The 18,322-nt window shown below is 39.4% G+C and overlaps 1 protein-coding gene across 1 annotated transcript; it reads right to left on the reverse strand.

Moving 5' to 3' along the window:
* Positions 1–2,414: 2,414 nt before the first annotated feature.
* LOC109141922 (beta-1,4-galactosyltransferase 1-like) lies at positions 2,415–6,587 on the reverse strand. The gene is given in 2 exon segments (XM_027281143.1): positions 2,415–3,335; positions 6,169–6,587. Coding segments are annotated over 2 exon segments (1,068 nt in total). The 5' UTR covers positions 6,562–6,587; the 3' UTR covers positions 2,415–2,660.
* Between the last annotated feature and the right edge of the window lie 11,735 nt (positions 6,588–18,322).

The raw sequence follows: 18,322 nt of genomic DNA on the forward strand, positions 1-18,322 counted from the left end.
GCACCGTTCCCCTCCCACTGCTCACTGAGCGCTGGTCTAGCTGGCTGCCCATCACTCTACCCTCTCTCTCCACATTTGTATGTCTATGCCGTTGTACTGCGTGTGTGTGTGTCCGGGTTAAAATGCATGTAAATAAAAATTGAGGGATTAATAAAGTATATCTTCTTCTTCTCAGGGGGGTTGCCCATCCCTCCACCATCTCTCTCCATGTCTATGCCTTGTACTGCATGTGTATGTATCTGGGTTAAAAAAATGCATGTAAATAAGAAGAAAAGAAGTAAGAAGAATTTCCCTGTTCGTGGGATTAATAAAGTATATCTTCTTCTTCTCTCCCTTTCATATCCATGACATTCAACCATCTCTCTCTCCACAGCTACATAGACCAGTTGGATGTTTCCCTACTATGTTGAGTGTGCTATTCAATCTACTGTGCCCTATTCTTAGTCTGCTCATTGTCACCTCACCTACTTCATTTTGTAGTTTATATAAATGTCTCCCCTTTTCCTGGATTTTCCAATATTGTTTCCATTGATTGATTATTTCTTTCCATATTAAACTGTCTTCTTCTGCTTTTGATAATTTTACTTTCATTTCCATCTCCTCTTTCTTTGCTGCCTCCTTTGCCATTTGATCTGCTTTTTCATTTCCTTGTATTCCTAAATGGGCTGGTACCCACATGAATGTTATTTCCCTCCCCTGCTGTGCTAATCTGGATGTTCTCATTATTTCAACATTATTTCATATAATATTTCCCGATGTGTTTTTGCTGCTCTGTTTTTAATGCTTAAGAGTGATGAGATTGAATCGCTACATATGATTATCTTTCTATCCACCCTGTCCTCCACCCATTCTATTGCCAATACTATTGAACATAGTTCCACTGCATATACACTTAAATGATAAGTATATGGCCGTTCAGGAAATTAAACCTTTGAACATATTTAATGAAGTCTGAATATATGTAATGAAACCTTGAATATATGGAGTGAACCTTGAATATATTCAATGAAACCTTGAATATATTGAATGAACCGTTGAATATATGGAGTGAACCTTTGAATATATGGAGTGAACCTTGAATATATTTAATGAAACCTTGAATATATTGAATGAAGTCTGAATATATTGAATGAAACCTTTGAATATATTGAATGAAACTTCACTGACGTCAGACTTCGCGGCAGTGCCTGCAGCCATCTTGTGTAACAGTCTGTAAAAGCGAATGACAATGAGTCAGGCCGTCCACAATCTAGTTGTAGCGATATTAAGCAATGAGGAGCCGCTTGGGACTGTAACCAAGAACGGGAGAGGAGACGAGATTCAAATACAACCGTGACATGATTATTGTGACACCAGAAAATTAAGCAAAAGATCAGTGTCTGATCAGTAGTGTACATGTAGGCGTGCATGGATGCATGTGTGTGTGAGTGTGAAAACAGGAAAGAAAACAGGAGAGCACAGCCGCGCCGTGGCGTCCTCCTCAGACGCCGTGAATGGAGTGAGAACCCGAGAGAGCAGCCAGCGTACAGATAAATGCACTTCACCAGGCCCAGGTGTAGCACATCCCCTGATGATGGTCCCACCTCTGGTGAACCTGGGAAACAAAGCAGACCAACCAGCAGCCTGCCAATAACACACCCCCAACATAGAGGGCCGGGCTGTCACATAATATAACAGTAACAGTAATGACCATGTCACATGTGATACATGTCTAGCCTGTCACTATATAAAAAGAATGCATGTACGGGCCAAAATCCTCCCAATAGCCCTACCCAATACCGTTCTTCTGATGAAAACGTTTGCTCCCTTTTTAATCTTGGCAGACCTACTACAACAGGCCAGGTAGCTTTTTAGCAGGCTAATCTCAGCATGCCTTCAACCTCACAGAGGTGCCCCACAACAGCCCCTGTGTGCAATCTCCGCCCGTACACAAGAAAGGGCCCAAGACACAAGATGTAAGAAGATGTAAGCTTTATTTAAAACTAAATGTGGGCTCTTAGTAGAGTGCATATAAAGATATGTTATTTCTCAGTGCTGCTATGATGAGCCCTGGTAGCAGGGCGTCTCCTTCATAAAAAAGCAGAACTATTAATGTAACACTCTGCTGTGTGTAGAGGTCTGTATCGTTAGCTTGATACAGTTTTCGGGCGATTTAATGAAGGTAAAAAACAGTGAATGGCCATGCGTAATGGCACTGCGCTCTGACGCAGCACCAGAGTATGGGGTGCAAGAGCACTTTCACTGAACAAATGTAGAACTTACCATACGTTTCATTTAGTTTTTATGTTTAGTGCTGGAACATAGTGACCACACATTGTATTACAGTTCTTCTCAGTTCCTTAAATACATTCTGTAAAACATTGTCTAAGGAATCATGTCACAAAGAAGTAATGTTAAATATCCTATAGACAATGGAATAATAATAATTTAAAGATTTCATACAAGTTTCAACTTGTAAAGTTATTGCATTTGACAGTAAAGACAAAGAAAGTATTGTATCAATGAAAATCGAAATATAAAATCCCTTCACCATTTCACTGGCCAACCAAACACACTTCTGTGTCTGTCTGGCTTCTGTGTTATCTATGTCACATGTGATATATGTCTAGCCTGTCAATATATAAAAAGAACACAGGGTTGACTGAAGAATCAACATTTAGTCATGAATCCATATCCTCAGATTGAATATCCACAGTGATCCAGGTGTACAGTATATCTTTAACAATCTCCTTGACTGTGTACTTTAGGGAATTAATCCCATCTTCATTCATGGTCGAATTTGTGTGTCTCAGTTTACCAGCATTCACTGGATTCTGCTCATTGTGTAAATCTCTCACATGTTTGATCATCTTGTACTTTCCTATCACCAAGTCAGGTCGAGAAATAGACATTCCAAGGAAGATAACTCGCTGATAGATATCATCGTCCTCACCACCCCAGCCCCAGAAAGTATTCGAGAAGCCGTTAATCTTTAAGAATTGGCTCTTGGACAATGAAGAAACCCCACCAAAGTTAGTACCGTAGGGTAACTGGAAGTTAAATTTGTCGATAGCCACAGACAAGTGTCGGGGATTTTGAAAACATCGATAGAGATTACGGTCATCCATAGGAACTAGATCTATGTCAGAGAAGACAAAGCAGTCATAATCATATTCCTTCAGTGCTTCAACAAATCCTGCATTCATCAATGTACCCTTGTTGAACACACCCTCTCCATCCTGGTTGATGATGTAGACACCGTAGTCCAACTGCTGTTGCTCCAATATGGGATGGAGGTAGTACAGCCAGTGTTTCAGGTGCTCATGCCGATTTCAGAATGCCATGATGATCGCCACCTAAACAAATTAAATAAGTAGGTGTGCTTTAACATAAATGTAAATAATCATTAAGGCTTTGTTGTATTTAGCCATTAATCCCTTATAATATAATTAAGTCTGAATTCCATAAATTGAATTATAAATTACAAAAAAAAAACAATTACAGAATCTATTGACGGATTAAATTAAAAGGGTATTGTTGTGAGTGTCTCAATACTCTACATTAGTTCCTGTAATTGGTGTATTATCTCCTTGTGTACTTTTAGACTGATTTTAATTGATTTGAAACAAAAACAAAATACAAAAGTAATGTGCTGATATAAAAAAGTATTTTTTGGCTAAATGGTCTTAAAAAGTACAGTACTACTAAGTATTTTTTGGCTAAATGGTCTTAAAAAGTACAGTACTACTAATATGAATAATAAAGCAATAATGATACTTCTTATATGTTGTCAAATAGGGCCGTCTGCTGGTGTGTGATTGTGCTGTTACCTGTGTAAAACCTGACAGACCTGAAGGATATCTACAACCCTTCAAGAACTCCTCAAAGAAAAAGATCTGAACCCTGAAAGATGCCTCAAACTGATCCTTCAAAGTAACACATCCCAGTTGTACAACAGTGCAATATGTTGACACTGTAATAGGGGGAAAGGCCTATTTTTTTTATACGGGATATGGAATTCAACAATTATCAAAGAAAACACCCTGTTAAGTCCTTAGTTATGCATTCTGAATTTAGAAAACACCCTGTTAAGTCCTTAGTTATGCATTCTGAATTTTAGCAAATTAGTTGTTTTTTTTAACTTCACAAACCCTTAAACCTCACAGATCCTTAGTGGTACACTCAGTAAGAGACAACAACTAGGTTCGTAGTTGCAAAGCAAAACATAGCCTCTGAATAGTGAAGAGAGAGTGAAAAGTAATCAGGTTTAGGGACCAATAAATTTATTGCACAAAGTGTTAAACTACATCACTGCAATTGACCATTTTGCTTCATACATTCAATAAACCAAGATGGTTTTTAAGTGTGGATTGGATTTTTTAAATTTGAAATGGAAGTGTAATTTTGGTTGACATGGAAAACTGAAATTGGTGCCTTGGGTAAGCTTTGCCCCCTAAAAGGTGCTTCTTAAAAAAGGGTTTGTTCAATTTAGTGACAGTTGCTTGTGTGATAAAAAGAGAGCTGAAACCTAGACAGTCTGGTGTCAACTATACAAGCCTACCACCACGGTGCCTACTGACTGTGTTCTTTCTGTTTTTGTAACTGCAATGAAATAACAAATAGTTTGTGTTCCTTTCTATACAACAAAGACCATACAACAACAGCTTATTATAGTTATGTAAGCCATTGCTTTAAGTAGTGTTACTGACACTGCTGTGGATGGAAGGGTTAAGAAATAAGCATAAGTTCCTACATTCCCTGACATTTTCCCAGGACTTTGATGGAGATGTTCCTTTGTCCATTTACTATGGTCAGGCACGGACTGATAATCTGGCAACTGTCAGAACATGTATGAAATGCAACGAGTAGGATAAAGCCACCCAACCCCTTGATGAATATGATAAAATGTCAATCAAATAATTTGTCTATTGCCCTATGGCCAAGTTGGTTAGTTTAATGCAGGTGAAATGAGCATTAGCGTTATTTTGACTGTAAGACATTGTAGGCTACACTTCATTCTAAACGAAATAGTCTTTAATGTGAGAAAACTTGTTCACTATTCACCAACAATAACAATAAGTCAGTGGGCAGCATTCTGATTTCTTATTAGACTATAATTGTTTGTGGGCTGAGTACTAGGCTGGCCTATTGGCTAAGTTGCTTTTTTGTCCTGCAGATATAGCAGTTATTCATGTAGCCTAGATGGTAGGGACAATGTAGGCTACATAACTGATAGAAAATCTCACTTTTAATTAATAAATTATATAATTTTGTCTATGTTATGTGAATGCAGCTGCAGGTATCTGTACATTTCAGTAATTCTAGCCTAGGCATATTTAAAGCCACCACCACTCACCAAAAATGTGAGTGAAAAGTGAAGAGTCAGCACTCTCAGTTTCTTTGTTCAACTAGTAGTCCTCGGGTAAGCTCCCATTTAGGCCTGGAAAACAATGGGCTGTTTTATGTAGCTAGGTGGCTAAAGACAATGTAAGTTGCCTACAATGAAAGAAAATAACACTTTTTAAAATGACATAATTTTGTTCATTGCTAGTGTTATGTCAGTGCAGCTGTGTTTGAATCCAATAATTCTGGACCTGACTGCATCTTTATGTATATATATATAAAAACTCACCCCACAGATGTGATCCATCATTTCTCATCACTATTCTTTTACTGTGATTGAGTAGTGCAGTGTATTTTTATAGTGTTAATAAATGACAAGTTTGGAAGTATTTAATGTGTCCACTCTCACTGATTCCTGTTAAGTCATTGCATGGCTCAAGGTATGTTGTTTTAAAGACTTGCACAGTTGCACCGAAAAGACTGAAAAGGTGTGTTATCAAATGTTGTGGGCCGCTCTGGTCCAAAATGCCAGGGCCGATTTTTTGTCCCAGTCCGCCCCTGACTATGGTTCATCACATCATAACCACCATGGGGATTCTTTTTTGTTTTCATTACTGCTTCAGTTATGTGATATACATGGTAAAAACTTTCCCTATACTATGTTCAAGACTTCAATGTAAGTTGTTGCTGATTTAATTAGCATTGTTTTGACACATTATATAAATAGTAGATTTTTTTTTAATTTGATAACAAGTATCTAAATCATGGTAAACTCTTCCAGATCTCAGTTCTTGTTTTCTATACTATTACTATAGCCTATATTTGTCTTTCCATTCATTCACTTACCTTCTGTCGGGCGATACAGTCCGGTGGCTTGTACCTTCCTCCTTCCTTGAAAGGAGAACTGATATTCTTTCTCACCTCATCCAAAGTCTGTTTATAATCAAAATCCACATTGAGAGGACCCTTAAGACCTGGAGGGGTGTCAGGACAGGGTCCTAAAGACTTGCTCGTATTAGGTGGCATCCGTGTCTTCTCTTGTCTGGCATTTGTGGCATTAGTCCATTTCCAAATCAGTCCCACACGTCTCATCGAAGAAAGGCGGATGTTTCCATTTGCTGCATGATACACAGTTAAAAGAGTTACAGATCTGTATTTACTGAAGTGCAGAAACAAAAGAAAACCCGCCACACCGAGCAAAGTAAAAAGGGACAGGGTGTAAAAGAGTTTTTTCATCATCTTTGCTTCCCCTGAAGTTGAGTATTGTATACACAACAACTCTCATACAGCTCTGATATTGTAGCCGCATTAAAATCATGTCGCAAAAGCCATCAGATAGGATTACATTTTTTATATCAGCTTCCTTATCGAAACCAGTTGATCAAGTTAGGCCTCACACCTCTTGACACAGAATCTATTTACTGATTAAATTAAAAGTGTGGATTTTTTTAATTAATAATATTTAGATTACAGTGGTGGAAAAGAATACTCTTGCACAGCTTTTTCCATGTTGCCACTCTGCATCTTAAGGGTGGTGCTCCACTTTGCCTTTGTTGGCGACGTCGATGTACGATTCAGCGCTCAATGCGACGTCTACGTATATGTCCAGGTTTCAACAGGCTGCTGCAGCTCAGACAGATGAACAAAGAGCTGAACTTTGAACTTCAATGACTGATAACTCAATACATTTTGACAGGCAATGGCCAATTTCTCTCTTTAATAGTAATATAAAGTAATATAAAGTAAGTTATAAGGTAAAGTAATAAAAAAAACATTGTTCACACCCACAGCCACTCACAGAGTGCACACAGGGTCAGTTGAATCCAGTTTCAGTTTTCTTATGGCCCAATTTTGACTTGTCACAGCAGGAAACACAGGTTGACTGTGTACAGAAATGCGGTTCAGTTCCAGTAAGTGTCCCGTGACGGTGACAGTGAACCAGCAATAGCAGGACTGTCCCTGAGTGGAATGCAGTTATCATTAATACACCTGTGAGTTTCCTAATATGACATGTCAAAATATCTGCTGTGCAACAAGTCCATGACAGTTATTAATTTTGTTCTAATCATTTTTGTAAAGATGAATGTAAACTTGTAACTAAAGCTGTCAGATAACTGTAGTGAAGTATATTATTATTATTGTTCATTAATATTATAGAAAGTGACATGAAAGGAAAAAAAATCAAGTCTCAAGTACATCTACTTACAATTACATAAGTAAATGTACTTACATTCCACCAGTGATTCCAATCACTTGTTCATACAGACACTGATTACTACATATGTTTCTTTTTTGTCATTTGTTCCCAACTATACAATAAATAAAATTGAGATAACCCAAAACCCGAATGAGGAAAATAAGTGAAAAGTGAGATATCTGTTTTTTTCAATTGAACCCCTGTGGCCAAATTATAACACAGATAGTTAGTGGTAGTGTCTTTAATGTGAATTCCTGCATATGATTCATTATTATCATTACTGAGCTGAAAAATCTGACGACCGTGACAGAGAGGAGGATGCTGTCCAGGCTCCCCTCACTCTCTCTATGACCACAGACTAACTCTGTGTGTGTGTGTGTGTGTGTGTGTGTGTGTGTGTGTGTGTATGTGTGTATATGTGTGTAATTTATAGATATATATATTATATATAACATATATATACACCACACACCACACACACACACACACCACACCACAAACACCATATATATATATATAATATATATATATATATATATATATATATATATAATATATATATATATATATATATAATATATATATATATAGGAGATTTTGTAATAAAAATAATTTCCCTGATTCTGATGTTATATCATGAAAGTATGGCATTTACACAGAACAAAAAAACAACTTTTGTTTTTGCTCTAATTTTTCATGAGATGAACTCAAAGATCTAAAACATTTTCTATATACACATATATAACCATTAACCATTTCTCTCAAATATTGTTCACAAATCTGTGTAAATCTGTGATAGTGAGCACTTCTCTTTTGCCGAGATAACACTTAACACCTAACTCAACACAGTTTTGTTGAGTTAGGTCTGACAGCTGTTTTTAACTAATTTTTGGGTGCGGAATCTAAAACTGATCTCAGTTTTTCTCTATCACATCAAGTTTTTGAACTATAGGATCCCTGTTTTCCTAAAAAATCTGAAAAATACTGTACTTGTGCTTGTTTTCACTTAAACCAAAGTAACAGTCTGTGCAGTGATCTTTTTGGGGATACCAAATGCAACCTTTGACGTGTTCCTTTGGTCCACATCCGTAAAATCTCGACACACTGCTTGCACACTTTGTGAGGGGCCCATGGCTTGTTGTCTTGATCACCGAGTTTTACTTTAAAATATGCAAAATATGCTTGTTTGACAAATGCACTGATGTTTGCTTTCCTCTGACTTGGAATGGTGAAACTAGCACAAATACAGCAAAAGGAGTCAGGGCTGTTTAGGCGTTTACGACGAGAAGTAGCAGGAGCAGACATGATCTGGAACAAAGGAAATTTATACCTATGGAAATAAGATGGAGATGGAATAGTTACAAGCTTTGAAAACTACAAAAACAGCATCAAACCAAATAGAACTTACAACGGTATGCCCATGGTGACGAAGTGAAGAGAACAGCAGCACAGATCCTCTTCATTCTACTATGCCAGCTTTCTGTGTGCAGATATTGATAGTACTGACCTATTGGGAGCTGCACACACCTCTCACCACACTGTCTCAATTGTGACTGCACAAACAAGTTGCCACGTAGCTGTAGATTACATTACATTACATTACATTACATTGCATTTAGCAGACGCTTTTATCCAAAGCGACTTACAGAGGAGGACATAAGCTGAGAAAGGTGTAAAGGAGCACAGAGTAGTTGTTAGTTTTGTTAGTTTTGTTAGGCAGGGAGGCATTCTTGAAACAGAAAGGTTTTTACAAGTTTTTTAAAGGTAGAAAGTGATGTTGCTGTTCTAGTAGCCGTTGGTAGGTCATTCCACCATTTGGGGACAACCACAGAGAAGAGTTTAGAGTGACCTTGCTTTGCGAGAGGCGAGGGTACAACTAGACGGTTTGTATGAGCGGAGCGTAACGCACTGGTCGGGACGTGAGCCTTTAGTAAGACAAGATGAGTCCAATCGTGATCAGCTGGCAAGTCTTACTACAGCTCATCAGTGGAACTTTGCTGATCTGGAGGGTCAGCTGTGGACAAAAAAAACATGACGTGCTAGAAAAAAACTGACTGCAATTTTGGAATCAGCATGCCAATTTTAGTTTTAATCAGCATAAAATCTTAACTCAACTGAATTTTTTTTTCAAATTTTTCCCCAGTGTATTCCATCCCACCTCACAGGTGTGACATATCAAGATGCTGATTAGACAGCATGATTATTGCCCAGGTGTGCCTTAGGCTGGCCACAATAAAAGGCCACTCCAAAATGTTCAGTTTTATCACACAGAACAATGCCACAGATGTGAGTTTTGACTTAACGTGCAATTGGCATGCTGACAGCAGGAATGTCCACCAGAGCTGTTGCCCGTGAACTGAATGTTTATTTCTCTACTATAAGCCGTCTCCAAAGGCGTTTCAGAGAATTTGGCAGTACATCCAACCGGCCTCACAACCGCAGACCACGTGTAACCACACCAGCCCAGGACCTCCACATCCAGCATGTTCACCTCCAAGATCGTCCGAGACCAGCCACTCGGACAGCTGCTGCAACAATCGGTTTACATAACCAAAGAATTTTTGCACAAACTGTCAGAAACCGTCTCAGGGAAGCTCGTCATCCTCATCGGGGTCTCAACCTGGTGGTAACCAAGGGTAACCAATTTGAGTGGGCAAATGCTCACAATGGTGTCTGGCACGTTGGAGAGGTGTTCTCTTCACGGATGAATCCCGGTTTTCTCTGTTCAGGGCAGACGGCGTGTGTGGCATCGTGTGGGTGAGCGGTTTTCTGATGTCAGTGTTGTGGCATATGTTACGGACGACGAGCACAGGTGCATTTTATTGATGGCATTGTGAATGCACAGAGATACCGTGACGAGATCCTGAGGCCCATTGTTGTGCCATTCATCCACGACCATCACCTCATGTTGCAGCATGATAATGCACGGCCCCATGTTGCAAGGATCTGTACACAATTCCTGGAAGCTGAAAACATCCTAGTTCTTGCATGGCCAGCATACTCACCGGACATGTCACCCACTGAGCATGTTTGGGATGCTCTGGATCGACGTATACGATGGCGTGATCCAGTTTCTGCCAATATCCAGCATCAACATCACACAGCCATTGAAGAGGAGTGGACCAACATTCCACAGGCCACAATCAACAACCTGATCTGAACCTGAACTCTATGCGAAGGAGATGTGTTGGACTGCGTGAGGCAAATGGTGGTCACACCAGATACTGACTGGACGTTTCAGAGTGACCTTTTATTGTGGTCAGCCTAAGGCACACCTGTGCAATATTCATGCTCTAATCAGCATCTTGATAAGCCACACCTGTGAGGTGGGATGGATTATCTCGGCAAAGGAGAAGTGCTCACTATCAGATTTACACAGATTTGTGAACAATATTTGAGAGAGATTTTGTGTATATAGAAAATGTTTTAGATCTTTGAGTTCATCTCATGAAAAATGAGAGCAAAAACAAAAGTCTTTATATTTTTGTTCAGTGTAATTAGAAGCATGCAATGGTATTTTCTTCACCCTGAACAACTTATTGAAACAAAAGCTAACAACAGTGGTGTGTATAGCACAACAAAAACTGTCTCAATAACTCGTCATGTATCCATGACCATCGATTACAGCTCGACTAGACGTCTCATGCTGTTCACAAGTCGACTTATTGCAACCTGCTGATGACACTCTGTGACACTCAGTGGTAACTTCCCTCTGAGTATATCCTGTTTGAAGCCTCGCACTGGCCAGGTACTGTTGATGGATTGTTAGGTGTCGCCTTGATGAAGACGACATGGTGAAGAGGACTGTTTAAATACAAACTGTCACTGAAGCAGAACATTCAGTGGTCCATTCATGGATCAGACACTTGTTGTGATTTGTAATCACCTTCTTATAGAACGGCATGTTATGCAATAAGTAACATTGAACAGTTGGACAAAAGTTTACACAAGGTCAAATTAAGTTCACCTGTAAAGATTTCAGGTGCACACTGAAATTTCATCTGTAAGCTGAATATCCTGAACTTTTTGTGAGTAGTGTATATGAACTCCTTCAACACTGTTGGAAAATCTTCCCAGGTGATGACCTCACGAAGCAGACTGAGAGAATACCTAGAGTGTGTAAAGCTGTCTACTTTGAAGGATCTAAAATATAAAACAGATTTTACTTTTTTTACACATAATTCCATATGTGTTATTTCATAGTTGTGATGTCTTTAGTGTGAATCTACAATGTAGAAAATAATACAAATACACAAAAAAAAACAACATTTGTTTTGACTGGTACTATACCCCCTAAAACAGGGGTCCCCAAACTTTTTTCGGTGCGGGCCACATCAACTTGCCTTTCTGTGAAAGGCCGGAGCCGTGAGCCACCTTTGCCCCTGAGCCTTTCCAAGCTGACCCAGAGCCAGTCGCGGAGGAAATGCGCCCGGCGGAGGCCAGCCAGCGCCGGGGAGAGGTCCCACGAGGGGATCCTCCCGCACCGTGTGGCCGTCCCTGACCCGCCGAGTAAATGAGTAAAGACTGCGCGGAAGTTGAACACGAGCAAAGTCCCGTCGAAATATACCATTGTGTGATGGGATGAAAATTAGCTAGTACTGTAAATAGTTCGTAAATAAGGTAGATTTTAATTAGAATGCCAAGCTTAATCATTCAGTGTGGATATTTTATAATAGGAAAATGCAATTTTGAAAAATAGGCCATCTTTAGAGAGATTGTTTGGGATCGTTAAGTGGGCCACTCCAATTGTTTAGGCGGGCCGGATATGGCCCACGGGCCGTAGTTTGGAGACCCCTGGTCTAAAAGATCAAGAAATCTCTCCCCCTGTGAAGCTTTGGTGAGCCAGGACTCCTAGGTTGAGAGCCAGCATACACTCTGATGATGGCCAGGTTTAAGAGACAAAAGCACACTGCACAACTTAAGTTCCATCTGTAGCTACTAAACTTGCCACATTACGTCATGCTCCAGAAGTGAATATTGGCATTGCATGTAAATTCTGTACAGCCAAATCCTCCAAATTATCCCCTATTTCTGGGTTGCCATGGCTGCTACAGTTTTTCTTCCCTCTGTACTGTTCCTGTATATTCCTTCAGTTCAGATTTCTCTCAGCTCTCATTTCTTTGGTTTCTCCCTGTCCAGCACCACTCCTGCTAGAACAAACAGCATCGCCCACAGCTATTAGTCTAACCTGATGCACGCTGATAACAACTCATACACCAACACAGGCTTATGTCTCTCGCATGCCAGATTCAGCCTGTGGCTTCTGTGTGCTGTGGGCAAGATATTAATCTCAGTTTCAAAAGACTGACCCGGTGCTGTGAATTACAAACATGATTTCTTTTCGTTGTTTCTGCATTTCAGAACAAACATTATGTCTTGTACCTGCAGATGAAAGATGTAAAATACAGTTTTATGTGAAGAAAACGTGCATTTGGTTTGAAATTGTGTTTCCCCACCATGTCACATCTCCTTAACAACAGATTTTTGTGTACTGTATTTTATCTAGGATGGAAACTGTTACTCATACAGCAACATGCAGCAAAGGGACAACTCCCACACATGTGGTAGAACCAAATGCTTATATCCAAATTGTGGAAAGTAACTTTAAAGTACATTTACTCAATATATTATATGTCACTTTATATCGCTCGCTGTGAGGGAATTTGTCTCTTCTTGTATGCCACATATGGGGTTGCACGGGGTCAACATATGTCCTGATATATAGAGCGTAGAGATATAGAGCAGCTGTATGTTTGTGTTTAGGAAAGCAGTCTGATCATTACTATGGTAACCGAGCTCAGATGATAGGACTGTCTCACCGCAGATAGGTAAATCAAATAGATACTAAAATGTGACCAATTGGCAAATACCTTACATTGCAGATGCATTATCACCATTTATGGACAGAGTAGTTGTGTCACTGTGCAGAGGACATATAGACAAGTCAGAGAGGACAGCTTCTTCAGAACTGAGGCATTCTCTTTGATCAAGCTCCAATGAACATTCTCCGCAACTAATCATGATTCAAAATCTCAAGCTAATAGCTCGCGTCTATTGTCAAAATTATCAAACAGCCTTTACTTCTGATGTGTGACTCATTTTTGACCACGTGAAGTGTACCTTAAAGGTCCAGTGTGTCAGACTGTTTAGGGCCTCTATTTACAGAATTTGGCAGAAATGTAATATAATACCCACAACTATATTTTTATTGGTGTACAGTTGTCCCTCGCTATAGCGAGGTTCACTTTTCACTTTTTTTGGGTGTAATTTTTCATGCTTTTTTTTACAGCGTACTGTACAGTATGAACGCGCATTGTGTTCGGCACCGTCAGAAGAACTGTGAAATATGCATGAGTTACTGGTAATAATTTCTTATGTGTCAAACCTCGTAGATTGATCATTAAAATTAAATTTGTTAAAAATGTTTGGCCTTGAAAACAGGTTTTGATCTTTGGTTTCATTTACTAATACAGTATTGTACTTATTTTATTAAATCTGCAAAAGTTTGAACTTTGAGTGTTTAAATAAGAGAGAAATGTGAGAAAATGTTAATGCCTGTCTGAGAAAAGTGTATAAAAGTGTGTGGTTAGGAGTTTTACGGCCTTAAAACATGTATAATAATTGTAAAACTTACTTCGCGGATTTCGTTTATTGTGGGTTATTTTTAGAACGTATCCCCCGCGATAAACGAGGGACCACTGTATAATCAAATAAAAATGAATTAAAAAATAAAATAAGACTTACATAAAGTTACATACAGAAATGTGTTTGAACAGTTGGTGGTAATAAGTATAAGAAGTGATTCAGTTGGTCTCAGTTGGTCCAAAATATGGAAGGTGGACTGGTCACCTCCCTTGAGCAAGACACCGAACACCTCCAACTGCTCTCAGGGCGCCGCTCTGTGTGGCTGCCCATCACTCCACCATCTCTCTCCACATTTGCACGTCTATGAGCCCTTTGTATGTGTGTGTGTGTGTGTGTGTGTGTGTGTGTGTGTGTGTGTGGTTGTAATTCGGGTAAAAATGCATGGAAAAAACTTGAAAAAAAAGGATTTTCCCTCAAGGGATTGATAAAGTAACTATTCTATTTTACTCTATTTTGTTATTTCTGACTTGTCTGATATACTTTTATTGCACTGTGTAAGTTCCATAGACATCCTCAAATCACTTCAAAATAATATGCCAATTCACAGCAGGAAACAGATTTTGTGTTTGTGTTGAGTGTGATTGAGTCCCACACTCACCGTCCCTCTCCCTGAAATGTTCACTAAAGCACCAAATGTAAATTGATCTGCTGCTGAAAGTAGAGTCCAGAAATTGAATTTGCTCCTAGTTGAGTAAGGTGAACTTTAGGTTATGGAAGGTCAGTGTGTGTGAGGCAGTAATCACTCTTTAAGCACTGACGTGCTCTGCCACTTAACACGTCACTGCTGCTGTAACTTTGCCAGTGTTGACAAGTTTCTTTGTGCTGCAGCACTGAACAATAGAGGAATGAGCATTACTGTGATTAAAGACTGTTTTTAATACCACAGGACGTATGAGCACTTTCAGGAGTATATGCTCCACAGAGAGGGTGAGGAGGAGGGCCCATCAACTTTTTGAAATGAGGGGGGAGCTCACAGACGATCAAAGGTGGTTATGAGGGTATCATGATTATCCTGTTACGTACAAGCTGTCATTTCTACTTCATCATATTCTTTCATAAACATCACTGGAGTTAATGGAGCCCATCTGGGGCTTCACAAGACGACAAGATGATTTATAAATTATTATTTTCAAATGAAAAAAAAATGGCATTTGGATTTGTTAAAGAAGCAGTGGTACAATGTGTCAATGTGCAACATAAAATCAGTCAGATTTAGTGTGGCTGTGAAGTGAAGCCAACCCAAAACAGTACAGTTCCTCAAACGTCCACTTGAGGCTGGCTCCAGAAGTGAGTCAGTCTCCATAAGTCCCCATGTTTCACAGCAGAAATAAACATGTTTACAGCCTGGTACAAAAACAGTTTTGGTCTCTGTAGCTAATTTCCCCGTTCATGACAACTGTACTGAGGGTGAATTTATATACAGCTCACCTGTTCAGATTATATTAAGGCTTAAAGTTATGCAGGATTAAGAGTGTGGCTGCTTTGAGTGTAATCACAGGTGGCTTGGTTGAGCATCGCACCCAGGCTTCATTGAGACCACCTCAGCTCCACCTTTATCCCTTTTTGGATTAGCTGGTAGGCAGCATTGGCTGGACTGCCAAGATGACAATGAGCAGAGCTGCCACACCGAGCTTCACAAAGGCTTTTCAGAACAAAATACAAAAAAGTCCTGTCAAGAACCAGAAGTTTGTCCATTCTGGGCCACTGTAGATACATGGTGATTAAACATGGTGGACCTGCAGTGTCTGTAAGTAATAGTCTACAGGTACTAGTCTAAGGTCACAAAAATATAATGATTCTTTTCAGGTGATCATACACAAATGAAAAATGTGCTATAAGTAAGTTCTACAATGGCCCTGATGAAGACGAGCAGTTACAGATGATGGATGCATAAATATTCTATTACCATATTACATATTATATATGACACACTGGACTTTTAAGATGGATTGCATATAAGACTACAGGTAACACAGTGTTACCTCACAGCAAAAGGTTCTGTGTTTGAACTGCCAGCTGGCTGGGACTTTTCTTGTTCTCCCTGTGTCTGTGCTGTGTTCTCTCTGAGTGCTCAGGGCCTCCCACAGTCCACAGACATTAGATGTTTTTCACAGCATCCATTTTGACGTGAAATACTAAGGTAAAGGTGTTACCCATGATACTAAGATTCAGTCCTGCGATGAACTGGCAACCGTCTCCCACCCAGTGTCAGCTGGGAGTTTGACCCTGTAAAGCACGCCTGGGCCAAGAGCATACAGTTTGACCAATCAACTCTGTGAAGACTGAGATCAGTTGATTAAATGAGTCAAGTCTGGTGTGTTGCTGCTTGGTTGGAAAGGCCCTTTGTGGAACAGATTGCCCAGGCCCGCTGTAAAGGATACACAGTTATGGAAAATGAATGAAAATGAAGGATGAATGAGCACTGTCTGTACTGCAGCTGTGGTGTAAAGTGTGTTTGGTATGTTACAATTATACACAACAAAAATGAATTAAATGTGTATAGACTTTTATTTTTATAAGTAAAAGATCTTTGAAGAGAGCCGTTAAAATCACTAAATAACAACATGACACAGGTGTGTCTTGGACTGGTCAAATAAATGGTCACTCTAAAATGTGCAGTTTTATGTTGAAAAAGATTTTTATTAGGTACTGAACTGTGGCTGTTTTACATAGAGCTAGTGATACCTTTTTATTTCCAGCAGGGCTGGTCATAACCTGGGGGTCATATCCTGATTATGGTTTGGAAAAAATTACAGTTTTGGTTAATAATTAAATAAACACAATGTGCTTCCTCATTAAATGTACCATTTAGAATTTGGCTTTTTTTTTTCCTGGTATCTCAGCTGATCACGCTTTGTGTTTTATTTGGACTCTGCAGCTGAGACACCATGTGTGTTTCTGTTTAACCTGACTTAAGTCTGGTCCTCTGATCAGAACTGAACATGGGTTTGACAACTGCTCTGCTTCAATATGAAAAGCTGAACATGTGAATTTATAACGATAGGATCACACAGGAATAGATTCTGTTATCAAGTTTTGTTAACGTGATTGGATGTGCATGCAAAGACTGCAAGACTACATAGAGCTGTTCCACTGTCAGGGCTCCAATTACAGGAAAAACATGAAGTGATTCCTGCTGTCAGTCCCATGCAAAGCACTGGTCTTTGTCACATGTCATGGACAAGTTCTGGCAGTGTTCAAGACTTCTGTCTTCATGTATAATTTATAGGTGGACCTGTAATAAAAGCTTTTAGTTAACCCCATTCTATAGTTAGTTCCACTGTATGTTCCACTGTATCTCAAGTCATGTACAGATCAGTTCAGCTTTATTATCAGCTTATCACATATTTGCTGTGTAAAAATACATTTAGATTTCGCCCAAATAATCCAGATCACACCAGATGCTTAATTGTGATAAGACCTAAACCACCAAAGTCAAAGCCAGTTATCACTGTTGGTTAAGGGAGGTGAACCCTGTCCAAACACACTATGACCTGTTGTTGTCACATTTCAGGCTGACTCAGAAAATATTGTGCAACATTTTTCAGAGCCACCCTGGAAGACACTGAGGTTATGTTCTTTCTTTTTCCTCAATGCCCTGCTGCTGCTACCAGAAATAGTGGCCAGTAAAAGGCAAAATAAAATATGAAAAAGAACATTTTAAACATAAACACTTTAGTTTTTGCTCCATGACAGGTGTTGGCATATCACACGTGTCACTAGGTCACTATAAAAAGCTCACTCTAAAATGTGCAGTTTTTATTTAGCACTGTGCTCATTTATTTATTCATTCATTTTATGGCAGTGGCATCCAGCTGCTCTTTCCTCAGGATTTCACACTTCTCCTGAGTCAGTGGGTTAGTTAAATTTGAATTGTTTCAACAAAACAAAATGCGGCTTGGGCTGCATTTAACACATATGTTTGCTGTCCTCTTACAACCTGAACAAAATGTACATTTTGGAATGTCACCAACTAGTTGGTTGTCCCTGCTCTTCAGTGAATTAAGCAATGAATGTGAAAGCAAAAAGTTGTTGTGCAATGTTGTCAAACTGGGCTTCCTTTGATTACATTGGTTGGGTCAAATTTGATTTGGGCAGGTTTTGATGATAATTTGTTTCCTCTTCTCCTCTGAGTAGTATGACTGGGGCTGACAGGGC

Source organism: Larimichthys crocea, chromosome VIII (genome assembly GCF_000972845.2).
Source record: "Larimichthys crocea isolate SSNF chromosome VIII, L_crocea_2.0, whole genome shotgun sequence".
Taxonomy (NCBI): Eukaryota; Metazoa; Chordata; class Actinopteri; family Sciaenidae; genus Larimichthys; species Larimichthys crocea.